The sequence below is a fragment of the Eptesicus fuscus genome, chromosome 10, assembly GCF_027574615.1.
Source record: "Eptesicus fuscus isolate TK198812 chromosome 10, DD_ASM_mEF_20220401, whole genome shotgun sequence".
Lineage (NCBI taxonomy): Eukaryota > Metazoa > Chordata > Mammalia > Chiroptera > Vespertilionidae > Eptesicus > Eptesicus fuscus.
Genome location: NC_072482.1, coordinates 62,327,238 through 62,343,999, shown reverse-complemented (window position 1 = coordinate 62,343,999; position 16,762 = coordinate 62,327,238). Strand labels below are relative to the sequence as shown.

Genomic DNA, 16,762 nt, shown 5'->3' with positions numbered 1-16,762 from the left:
ATCACTTGTCTGTGTTGGAATCACAACATAGAAACAAGGGTTGGGTTTGGAGTAGGTTTTGTTCTGTTTTGTCTTGTCTTGTTTGAAAATGTTTGACATTGTCACCTGGCCTAAATGGGAAAGCAAAATGCTCTGGTACAAAGAAGAAAAAAAAAGTGATAAAATTTGTCTGTTTTGCAATGGGGCAACTGGGCCAAAAGTAAAAAGGAGAAATTTATTTAAGCCATTTTTTAAGCTGAAGAAGAATCAAATGTATGAGACACAAAAGAAATAATGAGAAGAATGGAAGATTAACCAGCAAGCGTGTTAAAGCAGAAACAGATTTAAAACAGTCAGTGGAGGTATGGTTAATAAAAACAAAGTTTGTAAACAGCTTCATAGGTTTGAAAAGGCAGTAATTGGTATAAATAATCCATTTGTTCTATAAGAGATCAATAGATTCACTACTTTTTAGCAACAGTTTAATTTTAGCGGTGGAACGTATATAGAAAATGTAAATCTTAAAAGGGAAGCAAGATGGCTAGGAATGAAGAGGGGGGTGTAAAGAAGACTGCATCCAGGGAAAGTGTATCCAGATTAAAAATGAAACCTGGTAGAAACCAAGGCTGTGTAGGCTGCTTATACAAAGGGCCATTTTTTTTCACTTGGCTGATAATCAGCATGTCGGGTCAGCCTTTGTCAAGAAGAATTATGGCAAGCTGTTGCCTGGGCTCATTCCAGTGTGTGCCATTGTTACTCCCTGAGTCAGCTCGGGCTGTATTCAACCAGAACTGGGGCAGAGTGTGAAGCCGCATTCGGGTCACTGTTACCTGGAGCTCAGCACAAACGCTGGGGACAGGCCAGTTCTGCTCAGTGCTGGGACCGAGTGCTGCTGCTCGGGGCTGCTGGTGGATGACTGGTGCTGCGGATGAGCAGGGGTTTCCATCCTCTCACTGTGGGGAGCCTGTAAATGTGAACAGAGCTGTTGCGGTTAAAACATAAGCCACATTCTGACATTAGCACAAAGAATTTGTTAATATTACATTATTTATGCAAAACAGGGGTAACTGCCACTTCTGAATCATGAAAATGACATTCCTATTTGACTTGATGGAGTAAACGCCCCACAATTGGAGGGTGTTGGGCCCCTGTTTACCTTCCACTTACCTGCACCTCTAACTCGAGCCCCTTCAGGCTGCTCTTATGGACATCAGAGGACATCAGTCCATCACTGGATCTTGGTTGTTACATACCCTTTTTAGAGAGCAGTAGTCTTTTCCCGAATGTCCTGTGTTGCAGTATCTATGTCTGTTGTTGTCTATCCTGGTCATGCTTCGGCAGCTAGCTACACAGCTGCACACAAGCCTTTATTTCCCACTCCTACCAGCCCCGAAAGATCTTGGGCTTCTTTTTGTGACAGGGCTCTCGGAAAATGCAATTTACATAGTTCCATAGTAAGCCGCCTCTGCAGCAATAAGGTTTCAGATCTTTATGCTCACGGGCAACAAAAGCTACAGCTTTGCTTCGGCTGGGGATGATTTATGAGGTATGAATTATGCATAGACATGTAGCTAGAATGGATAGAGTTGTTTGTCCAGCTGAGTAAATCGCATCTTCCTCAGATGCCCCTCTGTCCACGTGCATGCAATCGCTTCCCATTCTCTGCCTCCCTGTCTGGCTCCCCATGCTTCTCTTTTCCTGGTTTCAGTATGTGCCTGTCAGGTCTCAGTTTCACTCCCACATAATACTGAGTAAGTGTCAGCTGGCTAATATACAAATGCTTTAGCCTGTGAGCACGTGGTTAAGAGTACATGTCCTAGATTCAGCCAGGTCTGGGTTAAAATCCAGCCAGCCTAGCTGTGAGCCTGAGGCAAGTAACTTGACCTCCCTACACTTACTTCCCCACCTGTAAAATAGTGCCGATGGTAGTAATACCTGCTTCACAAGGCCGCTGATGGGTTGAAAGAGATATTTTGCTGATTGCACATAGCAAAGCGCCAGGTACCATAGTGAGTGCTCACTAGAACGTGCACGTAGTTGTTCATGATCTGGCTTTATTTCCAACCACCTTCCCAGCTGTACATATCCATTCCATTAAGCTGTAAGCTCCTTTTCAGCAGGAGCCTGTCTCCTTCGCTCTGCAAGCCCAAAGCTTCGCAGTATGCCTGGCACATGTTTCAGTGCTCCGTAAACATGGGAACAAATCAAATGAGCCACCTGGGACCGTGCCATACCACACCTCTGTGCGCTCAGATGTGCTGTCTCACCCCCTCCTTGCCTGGGCCAAGGTCCAGTCACCTTCACAGTTGCAGACTTGGATGAATTTCCCACCCCAAGTCCACTGATTGACTTGTCTCTCTCCCTCCTAAGTACATATAAACTCAAGGACAGGGGCCTTATTTACTTGACTGTATATCCACAGCCCTTTGCACAGTGCCTGTCACATAGAGAGGATCAAAATATGTCTGCTGAGTGGAAGTAAAAGGATATGTACAGAGAAACAAAAATGCAGGGGAAATCAGTTGAAAACTGGTGATTTGTTACTATGGTGATTTTTGAGTAACTTTTTTGGGGGGAGTTTCTTTGTTCTTAGTGTTTTCTTTTTAACTTCCTCATTTCCAGCAGTTCAGGAGGGGAACAGCTGTACTTAGCAAGCCTAGGGAAGAGCCGGAGAGAACGGGAGCCTCGCTGTGATGAGGCTTTTGCAAAAGGAGCAAAGATGATGGCTGGAAGAGAGCATGCTTCTCAAAAGGGATCATGCGGGGAGTCGGAAGAAGATGTGATTGCATTAGACATGGACTTGGATCCAGGTCCCAGTGACTGGGTAGCCCTGGGCAAGTTACTTAAATTCTGTGAGTCCAAGGTCTCTTAATTGTGAAATACACTTTTAAGGATGCTCTGAGGATTAAATGAAATACCATATGTGAAGTGCCAAGCGGAAAATAAGTTCTCAACAAATGGTGGCAATTGTTACGATTCGTTATTGTTGTTATCCTACGAACCTGCCTTAACCCAAGGTTGGCTGTCAGTATCAAAGGAGGTCAGACAATCATATTAGGTCTAGAGGCAGGAGGGGGTTGGGGGGTGGGGGTGGGGAGACACACAAGTGACAAACTCAGCTACTCTTTGACCTCTGTGTTAAGTTTAATTCCTTTACTTCCTTCTTGTGTTGGAGTGCAGGCTACCTATTATAATCAAAAGACCCCCACCTCACTCCCCCAAAAACACAGTGGTTCACACAAAATAGATGTTAGGGTCTGAGATCAAAGCTTTAGGGTGAACGAGCAGTTTCGCGAGGCCATCCAAGGCCCAGGTTCTTTCTGTCCTGCAGCTCTGCCATCCCCTGTAGGTTGCCATCCTCGGTCTGGTTGAATCCAGTTCACCAGCACCACATCCATTTTTGTCTACAAGGAAGGGGAAGGAGAATGGAGCTTAACCCACTCCTTTGGAAGGATGCAGCAGATGAATATATCACGTCTGTTTACTACCAGTTACCAGGATTAAGTGGCATGGCCACACCTACTACAAACGAGTCTGAAAAAGGGAGTCTTCAGCTGAGTATCCATAGATGGGCCTTGTTGAAACTGTTACTGTAGAAGAAGCTGGTGGATTTGATGAGGCAGTGAGCAGTCTGCCATACCCTTCACCTGCCTTCATCCTCCCACTACTCACTTATTTTCAATGATGTAGCTTTGGGACTTAAGTTTGCAAGGCTGTATGCCCAGGTTCAGAATCCTGAAAACCCTCAGCAAAGGGGAAGATAAACTTCTGTGCTGTCATCTTTAAGGAGATAATCTCAAGTTCAGTTACTCTGCAATACAACACTCTAAAAAGAAATCATACTCTGTCTCATTGATATTCCAAGGGGAAAGTCACTATTGAATTGATTTACCACAAACTGTATACCCAGTCAACCAACTTGGCCTCAGCGGAGGTAAGGAAAGTAAATTCAAGCAGAGACAGCCCTCATTTCTTTTAGGCGAGGAAGTGGTAGGAAGAGTGTGGCTAGAGCCAGTCCTCCTCTCTGCTCCCCTTATTCCCATCGTCACCATCACTATCACCGTCCCTTGTCCCAGTACAGACCATGGAATTAGAGAGGGGTATGTTTTCCGACAGCCTACTTTATCAGCATTCACACCTAAACAGCTGCCTGAGATGCTTTGAAATTCTAAACCACTGCCAGGGATACAAAAACTATGGCTCCTGGTGTTGCTGGATTCCTTGCAACTTGAGAATGTGCCAACATAAAGATCCAGAGGAGCAGGGACCTGGCTTCGTGTCATTCTTCAAAGAAAAGACGCCAGCCTCAGTTCCAAAAACACAGTACAAATGGCCTCACAACCAGATTCTCAGGGGAGTGGATTTTGATGGGCTCTGACTGCATAACCAGATAACTGATCAGTGAAAAGGGGAGACGTGGGGGTCACAACACACACATGAGCTCGAGGGCGAAAAGAAGAAAAATAACATTTTCTTATTCGAAGTCCATTCTGTTTCTTTAAAGGAATGGATCGTCTTGACTGGAACTAGTGAATTAAAGAGAAAAAGAATTCACTGTTTTTTGAAAGGAGGAGGCCACATTTACAGAATCATCTGGTGAGGAACCTCTATAGAGACTGGAAAGATTGGCAGAGAGGGTTTTGTTGAGCACTGGAGAGTGAACCTGATTGGCTTTCATTCTCAGCATTGGCGGGGAGGGGGCGTTGATGACGCCTATTCAAACAGCTGCTTTGTGCTAATGTGTTTTCTTGTGGCTCCACCAGCTGACACCCTGACCCTTGGGCCCTCAGCCAGTCCAGCCCAGAAAGCCAGTCTCTGCCACTGTGGCCCAGATGTGACACTGACTTTCCTATTTCTCCTTGCTACTTCATGAATAAAGCCCACATTTTTGTTTTCGTTTTGTTTTCCTCTGGTTGTTTTTATAGAACAGGGCCAAGGAAAGATGCTTGACTGAATACCAACATTAGAAAGAAACATCTTTGTTGGATCTTTTGTTTCTGAAAAATTTCAGGTTGCATAAACGAGTGCTGGTATTATTCTGTACCCTGCTTGGATTGCCCCAAAATCTAGGGACTGGGGAAAAAGTCAAAACATCAAAATGCTAGGCTGACTATCATACCAACAAGAAAGGGTGAAGGCAACTAGAGGAAAGATGAGGGGAAATACAGAATTTTTCTGCCTTGTGCCCTAAGCAAGTCTCCTTGTTTTCACCACTAACAGGCACCCAAAGAGGAACAGTGCTTTGCTTCATCCTCCCCACCTTCTTAGAGCCGTGCCGATGTGTGGTCATTAGGCACTCCCTCACCGAGAGGTCCTGCAAATACCGCAGGTAGCAGGACTCCTTGATTGGGGTCCACGGGCGACTTGAACGAGTACTACTGCCATTCTGAGTTTACTGGCTTTCCCCAGGTACCTAGGAGTTTGGGCCCCCAATGTTCTCAAAAGCCCACCAACCCAGCCACCCCACTCCTGGTTCTGTAATCTCAGATTCTGACACTTGCCACCAACAGGATCTTGTGAGTTGATTGTATATTCTGGCTTTGCTTAATCTGACCTTAATTAGATTCCTATGGCTGTTCATTTGTGTGTGCCAACCCCTCACCCCCAGCACTGCTCCCTCACTGCCCGCTACCCAGCACAGATGTTATAAAAACACATTCAGAAGTCTCTCTGTCCTTTGGTATTTCACCATTCACACCTTCCAAAAGGAGAGATTACCTCCTAACAGGCTTTAGAATCAATCATTCTCCCTCTTTTAACATTTAAGTTCATGAAGCATACTTCATCCATGTATGGTTGCTGTCAATTTATATACAAAATAGAGGCCCGGTGCACGGATTTGTACACCAGTGGGGTCCCTCAGCCTGGCCTGCGCCCTCTTATAATCCAGGACACCTGAGGAATTAGTAATGCACGAAGCAGCAGGCGGCCGGGGAGGAGCCCTAGCCCTGCTGGGTGCTGTGCTGCTCCTGCTCATCCCCGGGCCCTGCTGTGCCTGCCACCACTGCTCAGTAGTGCTGCAACCGAGGCTGGAGAGGCTAGCGCTGCCGCAGTGGCGCTCCCACTGTGGGAACGCATCTGCCCCCTGGTGGTCAGTGCACATCATAGCGACTGGTCAACCGGTCCACCAGTCGACCAGTTGCTTAGGGTTTTATAGAGAGAGATTAAATCAGTAACTGATAAGACTAAAGGGACCTTTCTTATTTAAAATGACGATTTATTCTTCTTGTTAAAATGGTACGTTCTTGAGTTAGCTGGTTTTGCTCAGTGGTTAGAGCATTGGACAGAAGGGTCATGGGTTGGATTCCTGGTCAAGGGCACGTACTTCAGTGCAGGCTCAATCCCCGGCCCAATGGATGTGTCTCTCTCATATCAATGTATCTTTCCCTCTCCTTCTCTCTCTCTCTTTCTCTCCCTCCCTCTCCCTTCCTCCCTCCCTCCCTCTGTCCCCCTCTCTTCCTTCCATTCTCTCTAAAAATCAATGGGAAAATATCCTCAGGGAAGGATTTTTTTTTTTTAATGGTATGTTCTCAGTATAGAAAATCTGAGAAATAAAGAAACAGAAAGAAGGAAGAACAGTCACCCATAGTCTTATCGTCTGCATACCACTAGCAAGCGTCTCAGTCTCTTTTCTTCCCAAACAATTTCTAGTCATAGAGTCTCAATCATGTGATCCTTCTTACTGTAACATGAGCATTTTTTCATATTACTAACAATATTCTGTAAACATAGGTTTTAGTTTCTGTTTAATTTTACATTACAGGCATGCCTTACATTTAATTTACTTAGCCATTACCTTTTTATTAAGCAATTAGCAAGTTTTCTAATTACAGTTCAAATTGTAAATAACACTTCATAGAACTTCTTTATATGTCTTTTTTAAGTATCTCTTTAGCACAGACTCAGACAAAGAGCAGACCCATTTTTATGGTTTTTGTTTTTGTTTGTTTTAACCCTCACCCAAGGATATGTTTTTATTGATTTTTAGAGAGAGAGAAAAGCATCGATGTGAGAGAGAAATATCAGTCGGTTGCCTCCCACAAGCGCCCCTACTGGGGATCGAACCCACAACCTTTATTGTAGGGGACAACACTCCAACCACATGAGCCACCCAGCCAGGGCAAGGCTGTTGTTGTTTGTTATAATATTGTCAAATTGGTTTACGAGAAGGTTATCCACTTACTCCTAGTTTTCTATCATCAGTGTATGAGAATATGCATTTAAAGGAACCTTCATTACTATTGAGCAGACTTCTTTTTTAAATTTTATTAATTTAGAGGTGAAAGTATCTCACTAACCTAAATTGTGTGTCTTTGATTACTACTGAAGGTAACATTTTCTGATATGTTTCACAAGTTGTTTTTCCATTCTTTGACTTGCCAGTTCACAGCATATTCCATTTACATAATCTTAGACTTTTTCGTATCTGTATAAATTCCTTATATATTAAAATACTAACCCACGAGAATTGAAAGCATGTGTCCACACAAAAGCTTATACATGAATGGTCCTAGCAGCACTATTCATAATAGCCAAAAAGTGGAAACAACCCCAATGTCTATCAACGGATGAATGGTAAACAAGTGGTATGTCCATACAGTGGAATACTTTCAACCATAACAAGGAATGAAGTACTAATTTGTACTACAAAATGAATGAGCCTTGAAAACATTATGCCAAGTAAAAGCAGCCAGTCACCAGAAGCCACGTATTGTATGATCCCATTTATATGAAACGTCTAGAATAGGCAAATCCATAGTGACAGAAAGTAGATTAGCAGTTGCCAGGGACTGGAGTGAAAAGGGAATGGGGAGTAACTGCTTAATGAATGCGTGTTTCCTTTGGGCGTAATGAAAATGTCCTGAAATTAGATAGTGGTAATGGTTTCCTTTGTAAATATATTTAAAACCACTGGACTGTACACTTTATGAAGGTGAATCTTAAGGTGTATGAATTATATCTCAATAAAAAGAAAATAAGATAAAATTGTAAAATACTGACCACAAGGAACTTTCGATGCGATCCAAAAAGGGGTGGGGGAAGGCCTGAGAAGCTTTACAATCTGTGCTCTAAATCTTTCTGAACCTTTGGCATAGACAGTTAAAACAAATCCCTGTTTTTACCACCATTTTACTCTGAGTAAAGTGAATGTGGAAAGAAAACGTCCTTCCCTCCTTTTGGAGCCTTTCCATGATTTGGTGTTAAACCCTCATTTGGCCATTTGGGTTTGGGAATGGTTCCAGCATTTAGCTGACGGCAATGTTAAATTTCACCATTGGCATCTAATGCTTCCATTTCCCTTTTTATTAAGTGCTTTTGCATCTCTGAGCTTTGGGGAATGGAAGATGATACAGAAGGGAAAGGAGAACACACTACGGGGGCGGGAGCTGTGCTTCTCAGCCTGGGGGTCATTTCAATGAGACAAGCTAGAGAGGGGGGAGCCAAACATATATCCTAGGTGCCAGGAATGTGGCTTTTCCTTAAAGTAATGTGACATTGTACAAGGGGTCCATGTTAGTTCAGTCCCCTTGCTGTGCAGCGCAGAACAAGGTATATCCTCCTCACCCTCCAGAGGGTCTTTGCAAGTTGTGCATAAATGATCACATGGGGCCAGCTCCACGTGGACTCTCATTTTTGAAGCAGAGCTCTGATTTGATTTTTCACATAGGCTCTGTTCTCCCAGGGTTGCATGTGGCCCGTGCTGGCATCGGATGTATTTCTGCTTTTACATCTGCCTTCTCCTCTCAGAGGTGTAGTGTTGATCACTTGTGTGTGGGTGGGGGCCTCGCCCTCAAAGGACTCCATCGAGAGTAGAAATCTGTTATTTTGTGGTTGGAGGTGGCATTTCGTGTATAGCTCAGTTTATGCAGTAAATATGTTGCAGAAAGTTTTACTTGTAAACAAATCACGTTGTAAGTGCAGTAGGAAGGCTCACTTTTATACCAAGGAGACCGATGCTGACTCCTTCATGATATATTTAAATACCCCGCCATGCCTAGGAAATCATAGGAAACTCAGGGATGCTTTGCTATCATTGGCTCAAACGTTCATTAAGATGCCAAACTACATCAAGGGAGCTGGTGACTCACCACGCCTGGCCCCAGCACCACTACAGAGCCAGTCTCAGGGGGCGGGTGTGAGTGTGGGGGAGTGAGGCCCAGGACCCGAAATCAGGGCCTTTATCAGTCATACACATGAAGCTGGGTTCCCTAGAACTAGAGGACCTTCCCCACAGGTCTCTCCCACCCTCCCACCCACACGCTTGCGTGGACAGACCGGATTCCATGGGGCGGGAGGCAGCTCCAGGATAAAGGCTTCATGTGCTGACCATGGTATCACTCTGTCTGGCATCAGATCCCATTTCCACCCCTGACTGAGCCATGGGCAAATTCCCAAACTTCTCTGTTCTTCCATTGTAACGTGAGGGAAATGAGAATACCTCCGTCTTAGTATTGTCCTGAAAATTTAGTGAGTCAGCCTCCCCAGTCATCTCGGACCCTTCTGTCCTGCTTGCAGACCCTTGTGGGGTGTCAGGATCCAATGCCCTACAAAGAGGATTGAAAATCATCATAAAGGATTGAAAGTGTTAGGAAATTTGGGTGACAAGTCCTGTGTCCCAACTACCATTGCTAGCAATGTGGCACTCGCCTGTCACTAAACAGGGGGGAACCAAGGCCAGCCGTCCCTGTGCTTGAAGGGATTCATTTTCTCCATTGAGAACATTGCAAAATTTCTCAGGTTGATTCTTGTGGGTGTTTCCAATTTTTCAAGAGGCAACAGCCCCCTGCCATGAATCTTCTTTCCGGAAGTCCTTTCTGATGTGTCTCTGCCACATGTTATTATCCTCTTGCCTCCCGCTGTCACTGTTGACTGGAAAAGGATGTTTGCTTGTTAAGCTGCCAGTTTTTGCTTTTCTCCCAGAGAAGTGGGTGGAACTGTGTAGTAGATCTACAGTTCAGCTTTAAGTCCTTTTTCAACCTTCCCATCTCAGTTGTGTTTGGTTTCTAGGTTCCCAGGAAACATGCCACATCAGAGTACCGGCCAACGTGGCTTTCCTGTCACCCTCCAAAGTCTGGGCTGTCAGGAGCAAGAGTGGTGACGGATGCCTAGGGGCTGTCGCTCCTCCACAGGCACCTAGGCTGGTTTCTGAGACAAAAGTGCTTATGCTGCTGAAATTAGTTAGTTACTGTCAGCTTCACCTTTCCTCCTCCTGCCATCCCCTCCTCTGCCTGCAAGTTTATGTGTCTCAAGAGAAAGTAATCTGCCTTTGCAGAAGACTGCCAGTGGCCTTTTTCCATTTTTGGTACCGAGCTCTCACACACCTGTGAAATCTTCTCAGAAACCCTGCAACATTATACCCTGAGCATACAGGTGGTGCTTTATCGACTGGCATGTGAGAAAACATGAGCACATCTGTGTTTCAGGGCCATTAGCAGAACAGACCATGGTCTCGTGGTCTCTGGCATCAGTGGAGGGAATGTAGTTCAACCAGACTCACTGTGGACCAGCAGCCTATGCCCAGCGGAGCAGAGAGATCCCATCCTCTGTGTCAGTTTTAGTCAATCACCCGAGGGCTCTGTGAAGACGGATTCTGGGGCTGCAAATGGCATAGCACCAGAAAGTGCTATGGTCAATTGATGGCGTCTGCCAGGCTCACAGGGGCAAGGTGTGGCCATCCTTGCAATCTCCCTTTAGCAACTCTTCCTGGAGTTGCTTCATACTGTTGGCACATGTGAGAAGATCCACCAAACTAAAGAAATTGTAAGCAAATCAGATTTTACATGCATTACAGAAACAGAGCCCCTCAGTTTGCAGGACTGGCAGATAGGGAGATCCATAGCTATAGATCCTGTTTGTCAGAGTGCTTGCCCATCGGGTTTTCTAGGCACAGCAACATGCAGAGAAAGATGGTCATGAGTTCATGATGTGTGATTTACTGATCAGAGTAACTCCAGGGCCCTAGCTCTTTCAGAATGGCATTACTCAGAGTTTCCCAACGCCCCACATATCTTGAGCAAGTATAGTGGTGCATTAGTTCATCGTGGACCTACAGCGTTGGCCATAAAAGCCCCACCACAAAACTGTGCGCAATGAAGAATGTTTTTGTTTTAACTCAGATGCTGAGAAGTTTGCCTCGTGGCGAGGAGCCTGAAGTCACATTGAGCACAACGCATGTAGCATCTTTTGCTCTTCCATCAGGGAATGGTTAGTCAGGCCACCCCAAGGGGGAGGAAGAAGACCACAAGCTCTTACACAAATATTTTCGTTGTGATTAGCTTTTAATGGCCTGAGCCTGCGTTTACTGATTTATTTCAGAGTCTTCCTGTTTGTCAATGAAAGGAAAAGAATAAGCAAGATCTGTGCAGAAACATTCCTTATTCAAAATTCCAAATGCATGAAGTGGTAACGGAGCTGTCCCTTGTATAAAAGAGAATTGTTTTCTCCAAGATGATTTGAGTTTTGCGTGTTTGCTTTTTGGTTTTGTTTTGTTTTGTATTTAAACATTTAACAAATATTTATTGAGCTCCTGTAGCGTGCCAGGCACTGTCTTGGACACTAGGGATATAATAATGAAACAAAAATAATAATAATCCCTGTCTTTAAGGAACTCACTATTACTTCCTTCCACTATTTTATAGAATTATATGTAAGCTGTTACTCATTTATTTTAGTAGATTTTGAAAGACTGTATTTTTTCTTAGTTTGGTTAGATGTAGGGTCCTATTTTTATATTTTCAGCAAGATCCTGATAATAGAGTTTGTTTTGTTTTGTTAGAATTGGAAGAGTAGTATATGAGAGTTCTCATTGATTTTTTTCTTTAATCTTCACCTGAGGATATGTTTTTACTTATTTTAGAGAGAGGAGAGGGAGTGAGAGAGAGAGAAAGAAACATCTATGTGAAAGAGAAATATCAATCGGTTGTCTCCCGCATGGACCCCGACCAGGGATCAAACCTGCAATCTTTTGCTGTATAGGATGACACGCCAACCAACTGAGCCATATGGGCCAGGGCAACTTTAGATTATTTTCTCTATCACAGAGACAAGCTTCTAGAGAAAAATCAGAGCATTTCATGTCTATTTTTTTAATTGCCTCCTTTTACCTAGCAAGCCTATTTTCCTAAGAAATGCTTTCTAGATCACATGCTAATCATATACCTGTAAGGGAAACAGCCGTTATATAGTTTCAAAGGTATAAACCTTTCTCCTCCATAAATCAGGATTTCCCAGCCTTGCCACACTTTAACAGTTAGAGCTAGGTAACCCTTCGTCCTTGGAAGCTATTCTGTTCACTGTGGGGTGTTTAGCAGCATCCTTGCCTCTTCCCACTAGGTGCCAGTAGTACCTCTCATTCCCGAGATGTGACAACCAAAAATGCCTCCAGGCATTTGGTCTTGATGCAGAGAGAAAGAATATATCCCTCCATCAGTCCTGGCGGAGAACCACTGGTGTGATGGAAAGTGAGCAAGACATTTTTCAGTCTTATGAAGCAACACCAGCAACAAATGATGACATCTTGGAGATATTTTGCATTTCCTTTTGGAAACTTGTTAAAATCATATTCATTTACCGTAAGTTAGAGAGCATGTTGGACACAGTATACTCTAAGTTAATCTCAAATGATTTACAAGTAAATGTGTTCCAGATTTGGTGATCTCAGCTCAAGCAGTAGGCGGCTCATTTCCAAATATTTCCATTCTCAGGAACCGACATTCAATTCAATAAGTATTTGTTGAAACATGCAATGCGAGAGGACTTTAGAACAATCGGAGGTTGCTTCCATGGCCCCGTCCAGCAGAAAAGCAGTGCGCAGAACAGTGCCCCCAAAGCCTCCATGTCTGACGTGGCACTCCCCACTTTGGTTTGCAGGATCCTGTGGGAAAGCTAGCTTTTTCATTCTCCTTCACCGCACCAAGCCCATTCCCATCCTGTACCAGCTGTGCCCTCCCCAGTGAATATATGTAATTATGCATGATGTCATGTGTTTCTTATTTGGTTCTTTGGTCCCAAATGGGCCACTTCTCAGAGTTTTGCCAGGGACATCCATTGCACGTTCTACCTCCCCACTGTCAGCTTGACAGGTATTTTAGTCCATAGTGGGGTCATTTAACCAACTTGCCTTGTATTTCTGAATCATCTTCACTTCTCACGCACACCAACAGAGTAAAAAATGCAGGGCAAACTTCTAATAAAAGTCACTGGAAGAACGATTGGTCTTGATGCAGAGAGAAAGAAAGGGTGAAAGAGAAACACAGTGGGCTAGAGAATCTTCACTCATTCCATTGCTCTTCATTGATCACCTACTATGTGCCAGGCACTGGCAATATAGCTATGACAAAAATGGGCAGGGCCCTGCTTTCCTGGAACTCGCAGTTGATCGGGCAGTGAAACAAGTGAACAGGTTTTAATATGGCACAACAGGTGCCAATATGAGGCAAATCGAGATGCCATGGGAACACTTTAAGAAGAGCACCACCCCAGCCTGGAGGGGGAGAATCAGAGAAGGCTTTGCAGCGGAAGCAGTGTCTTATCTGGGACTTGAAGGATCTGTTGCATATCGAAGAGGAGAGGGAAAGAACATTCGAGGCCATGTTCCAAGGCCTAAAGGAGCGCAGAAAAAATGGAACCTTTGAGGACATGAGAAGCTCAGAATGTTTGGGTAGTAGAGTGTGAGACAGGAAGAGGGAGAAGTAAACAAGAAAAAGCAAATAAGGAAGCTTCTCAGGATTCTGACTTGAGCAACTGGGTCGTCGCTTGTGCCATTTACTGAGATTAGGAGCTCAGGAGAAGTAGGTTTGGAGGAGGGTGGGGTGGCAAAGACTCGAGTTTTTTATCCACCACTACCCCTAGAACATCGGAATGGCTTTTTAAATGTTTTTGAAAGATGCCAAAAGCTAATGGAAATGTAAGGTGTTAAGTTGCAGCTTTTAGTTTTGTTCCTGATACAATTTGACCTCTTAGTTTCTGCCAATTTCGCCTTTTATCCAGCAACTATTGCTTCATTTTGATACTTATCATTATCATATTGTTTAAATTTTACCAAATGAGTCTTGAACAATGGGTACCCTGAGTGAAGAAGTACAGTGAGGCATTAAGGGTCTGTATTCGGGCTTTTCCAACACACCTCTACCCTCTTTTAGAATATTTATTTATTTATTTATTTAAGAGATAAAGGAAAGGAAAGGGAGAGAGAGGGAAAAAAACATGATGTGAGAGAGAAACATCTTTTGGCCACCTTCCATATGCACCCTGACTGGGAACTGAACCTCAACCTGGGCACGTGCTCTGACCCTCCACCTTTCCAGGCATGAGACAATGCCCAACCAATTGAGCCACACTGGCCAGGGCTCTACCCTCTTCTTTAAATGTCCTTTGCCATGATGGAGTTTTTTATTCTAATACTGTGGTAGACTCATTTTCTAGAGCATATGTTACTTTTGGATATGACTAAAAATCCTATCTAATAAAGAGGGAATATGCTAATTGACCCTCATGCCATCACAAAGATGATGGCACCCACAGCCAATAAGGAGGGAATATGCTAATTGACTGTCCCACCCCCAAAGGTGGTGGCGCCCATAGCCAATAAGGAGGGAATATGCTAATTGACTGCCATGCCCTCAAATATGGCAGCGCCCACAGCCACAAGATGGTGGTGCCCAGTCCCCTCAGCCCTGCCGGGGTGGCAGGCGCAGGGCAAGGCCAGGACAACCCCCAGGCGGACCCAGCTGCTCCCGCATGCCTGCCACCAGAGTCCCCCAGTCCCCTCAGCCCCCCAGCCGCCTAGGGCCAGCCCGAGGTGCAGGCAAGCCTTGGATGGCAGCTGCCCAACCGCCCAGGGCCGCCCGAGGCTCAGGTACCCAGGGCCGGCCAAGTCTTGCGCTGCCAGTAGTGGCCCCAGTAGAGGTGTGATGGGGGCATTGCCTTCCCCTGATCTCCAGATCGCCTCCCGCTCCTGAGGGCTCCCGGACTATGAGAGGGGGCAGGCTGGGCTTAGGTGAGGGACCCCCCTCCAGTGCATGAATTTTTATGCACCAGGCCTCTAGTAGCATAATAATAAGTATTATTAGGCTGCTTCCAGGCAAGTGTGTGATATCATAGAATTTTAAGGTATGCAGACCTCATTTGAGGAAAATTGCTGTCTGGTGAACATCAACTCTGTGTTGACCCCATTGCTCAGAGCATATGGGGAACAAATGTGATTGTCAAGTTAAGGGCACTGGGATTGCTTCTAACTATCAACACCAGCCACTGCTTTGTCTCATGCCCTCACAGGCTTGAGATATCCAAGGGCCTCTTTCATAGTCAAGCAACTGGTAATGAAGGAGCATCCAAGTTCACGTGCCTCCTTTTCTGGTTTTGGCAGGAATTTAGATAATGGGCTGTGTGCAATGTAAGGATAAAGAAGCAACAAAACTGACAGAGGAGAGGGATGGCAGCCTGAACCAGAGCTCCGGGTACCGCTATGGCACAGACCCCACTCCTCAGCACTACCCCAGCTTCGGCGTGACCTCCATCCCAAACTACAACAACTTCCACGCAGCCGGAGGCCAAGGACTCACCGTCTTTGGGGGTGTGAACTCTTCGTCTCATACTGGGACCTTGCGTACGAGAGGAGGGACAGGTAAGCCCCAGCGGTGACAGGGCTGGGGGGAGGGGGCAGCTGCTCTTCATTCAATTGAAGATTGGTGCTCCGGCTCCTTTTGACTAAGGACTTCATATTTAAGTTTTTAGTAATTTCCACCTATCGTCTACCAGATAAGGGGCTGTAAAAAAAAAAAAAAAAAACAAAACCAGCGTTTCACATACACATCAGAATGCTGCAGACAGCGGTGCAGGGACCCCGCGTGGCTGCTCTGTGAGGGCCTGCTTGGGTGTGAGGCACAGCTCTCCCAGGCACTGAGGGCAGTGGCTCTCCACCTTGGCTCGCCGGCTCGGACAACTAGGCAGCTTTTCCGAAATACAGATGCCTGAGCCCCTCTCGGAGCTTTTGAATCAGAAGCTCCAGGACTGGATCTGAGAGCACATAGTTTGAGTTTTCCAGATATTAAGGCACTCCTATTTCCCGGCTGAAAGCCAGGGGTAGCGTCTTCTCCCTCGCCTTCCTAATTTCCAGCCTGCCTGTCCCTGCCCAGCCGGTGGGGCCATTTGGCAGCACTATTTTTTGGCGATTCGTCATCTCTGATTCTCTCTCTGACCTCCCTATTATGTTCATTATGACTGAGTTTATCAGCCCTTAAGTATTTCCATGTATCTTCTGTATTTTAAAACTGAATCGTATGTATCCTTAAGGGATATTTTTTCTTTTTTTAAGTTTCCTTCTCTTTCCCACCAAGGCCTATGTTTCACAGCCATGTGCATTTGCTGACTGAGCTAATACTTTGTAAAATATCTGGCATACATTCTCAGACATATGTTTTCCAAAACATTTGCAAGTTATCTCATGCATCCTTAGTCTTCCAAATCTTCTCCCAGTATGTGAATCATGGTAACTAGATATGGGACATTATTTGTTCCAAAATTATTTTGTTCATTACAAACGTTTAAGGAAATATACATCAACCATTGTGCTCTCAACTCATCCGGGAGCCAGTGTCTCATATAAGACCCCTTGTGCCTTGTTACTGGGGGAGTTGGTGTTACTGAGACGTTAGCGGGGTTTTTGTCCCATTTGCATGCACGAGGGCAGTGCACGTATATCCATGCACCTGACCCGGAGCTTTAGGCATTGTGTCCTTGTGTGATGGTGGGCCTAGCTTTCCCTTTAAAGCAGGCCTCGCTT

General features: G+C 45.1%; 1 protein-coding gene across 5 annotated transcripts in view; it reads left to right on the top strand.

The window, feature by feature from the left end:
• The window catches only part of FYN (FYN proto-oncogene, Src family tyrosine kinase), a 206,135-nt gene that overhangs the window by 135,356 nt on the left and 54,017 nt on the right, over positions 1-16,762 (top strand). For all 5 annotated transcript variants that reach the window (XM_008159381.3, XM_028140293.2, XM_008159451.3 and 2 more), the window contains one exon: positions 15,347-15,604. In XM_008159381.3, the coding sequence (XP_008157603.1) occupies positions 15,358-15,604 (247 nt within the window). In that variant the 5' untranslated portion in view covers positions 15,347-15,357. The remainder of the gene's footprint in view (positions 1-15,346; positions 15,605-16,762) is intronic.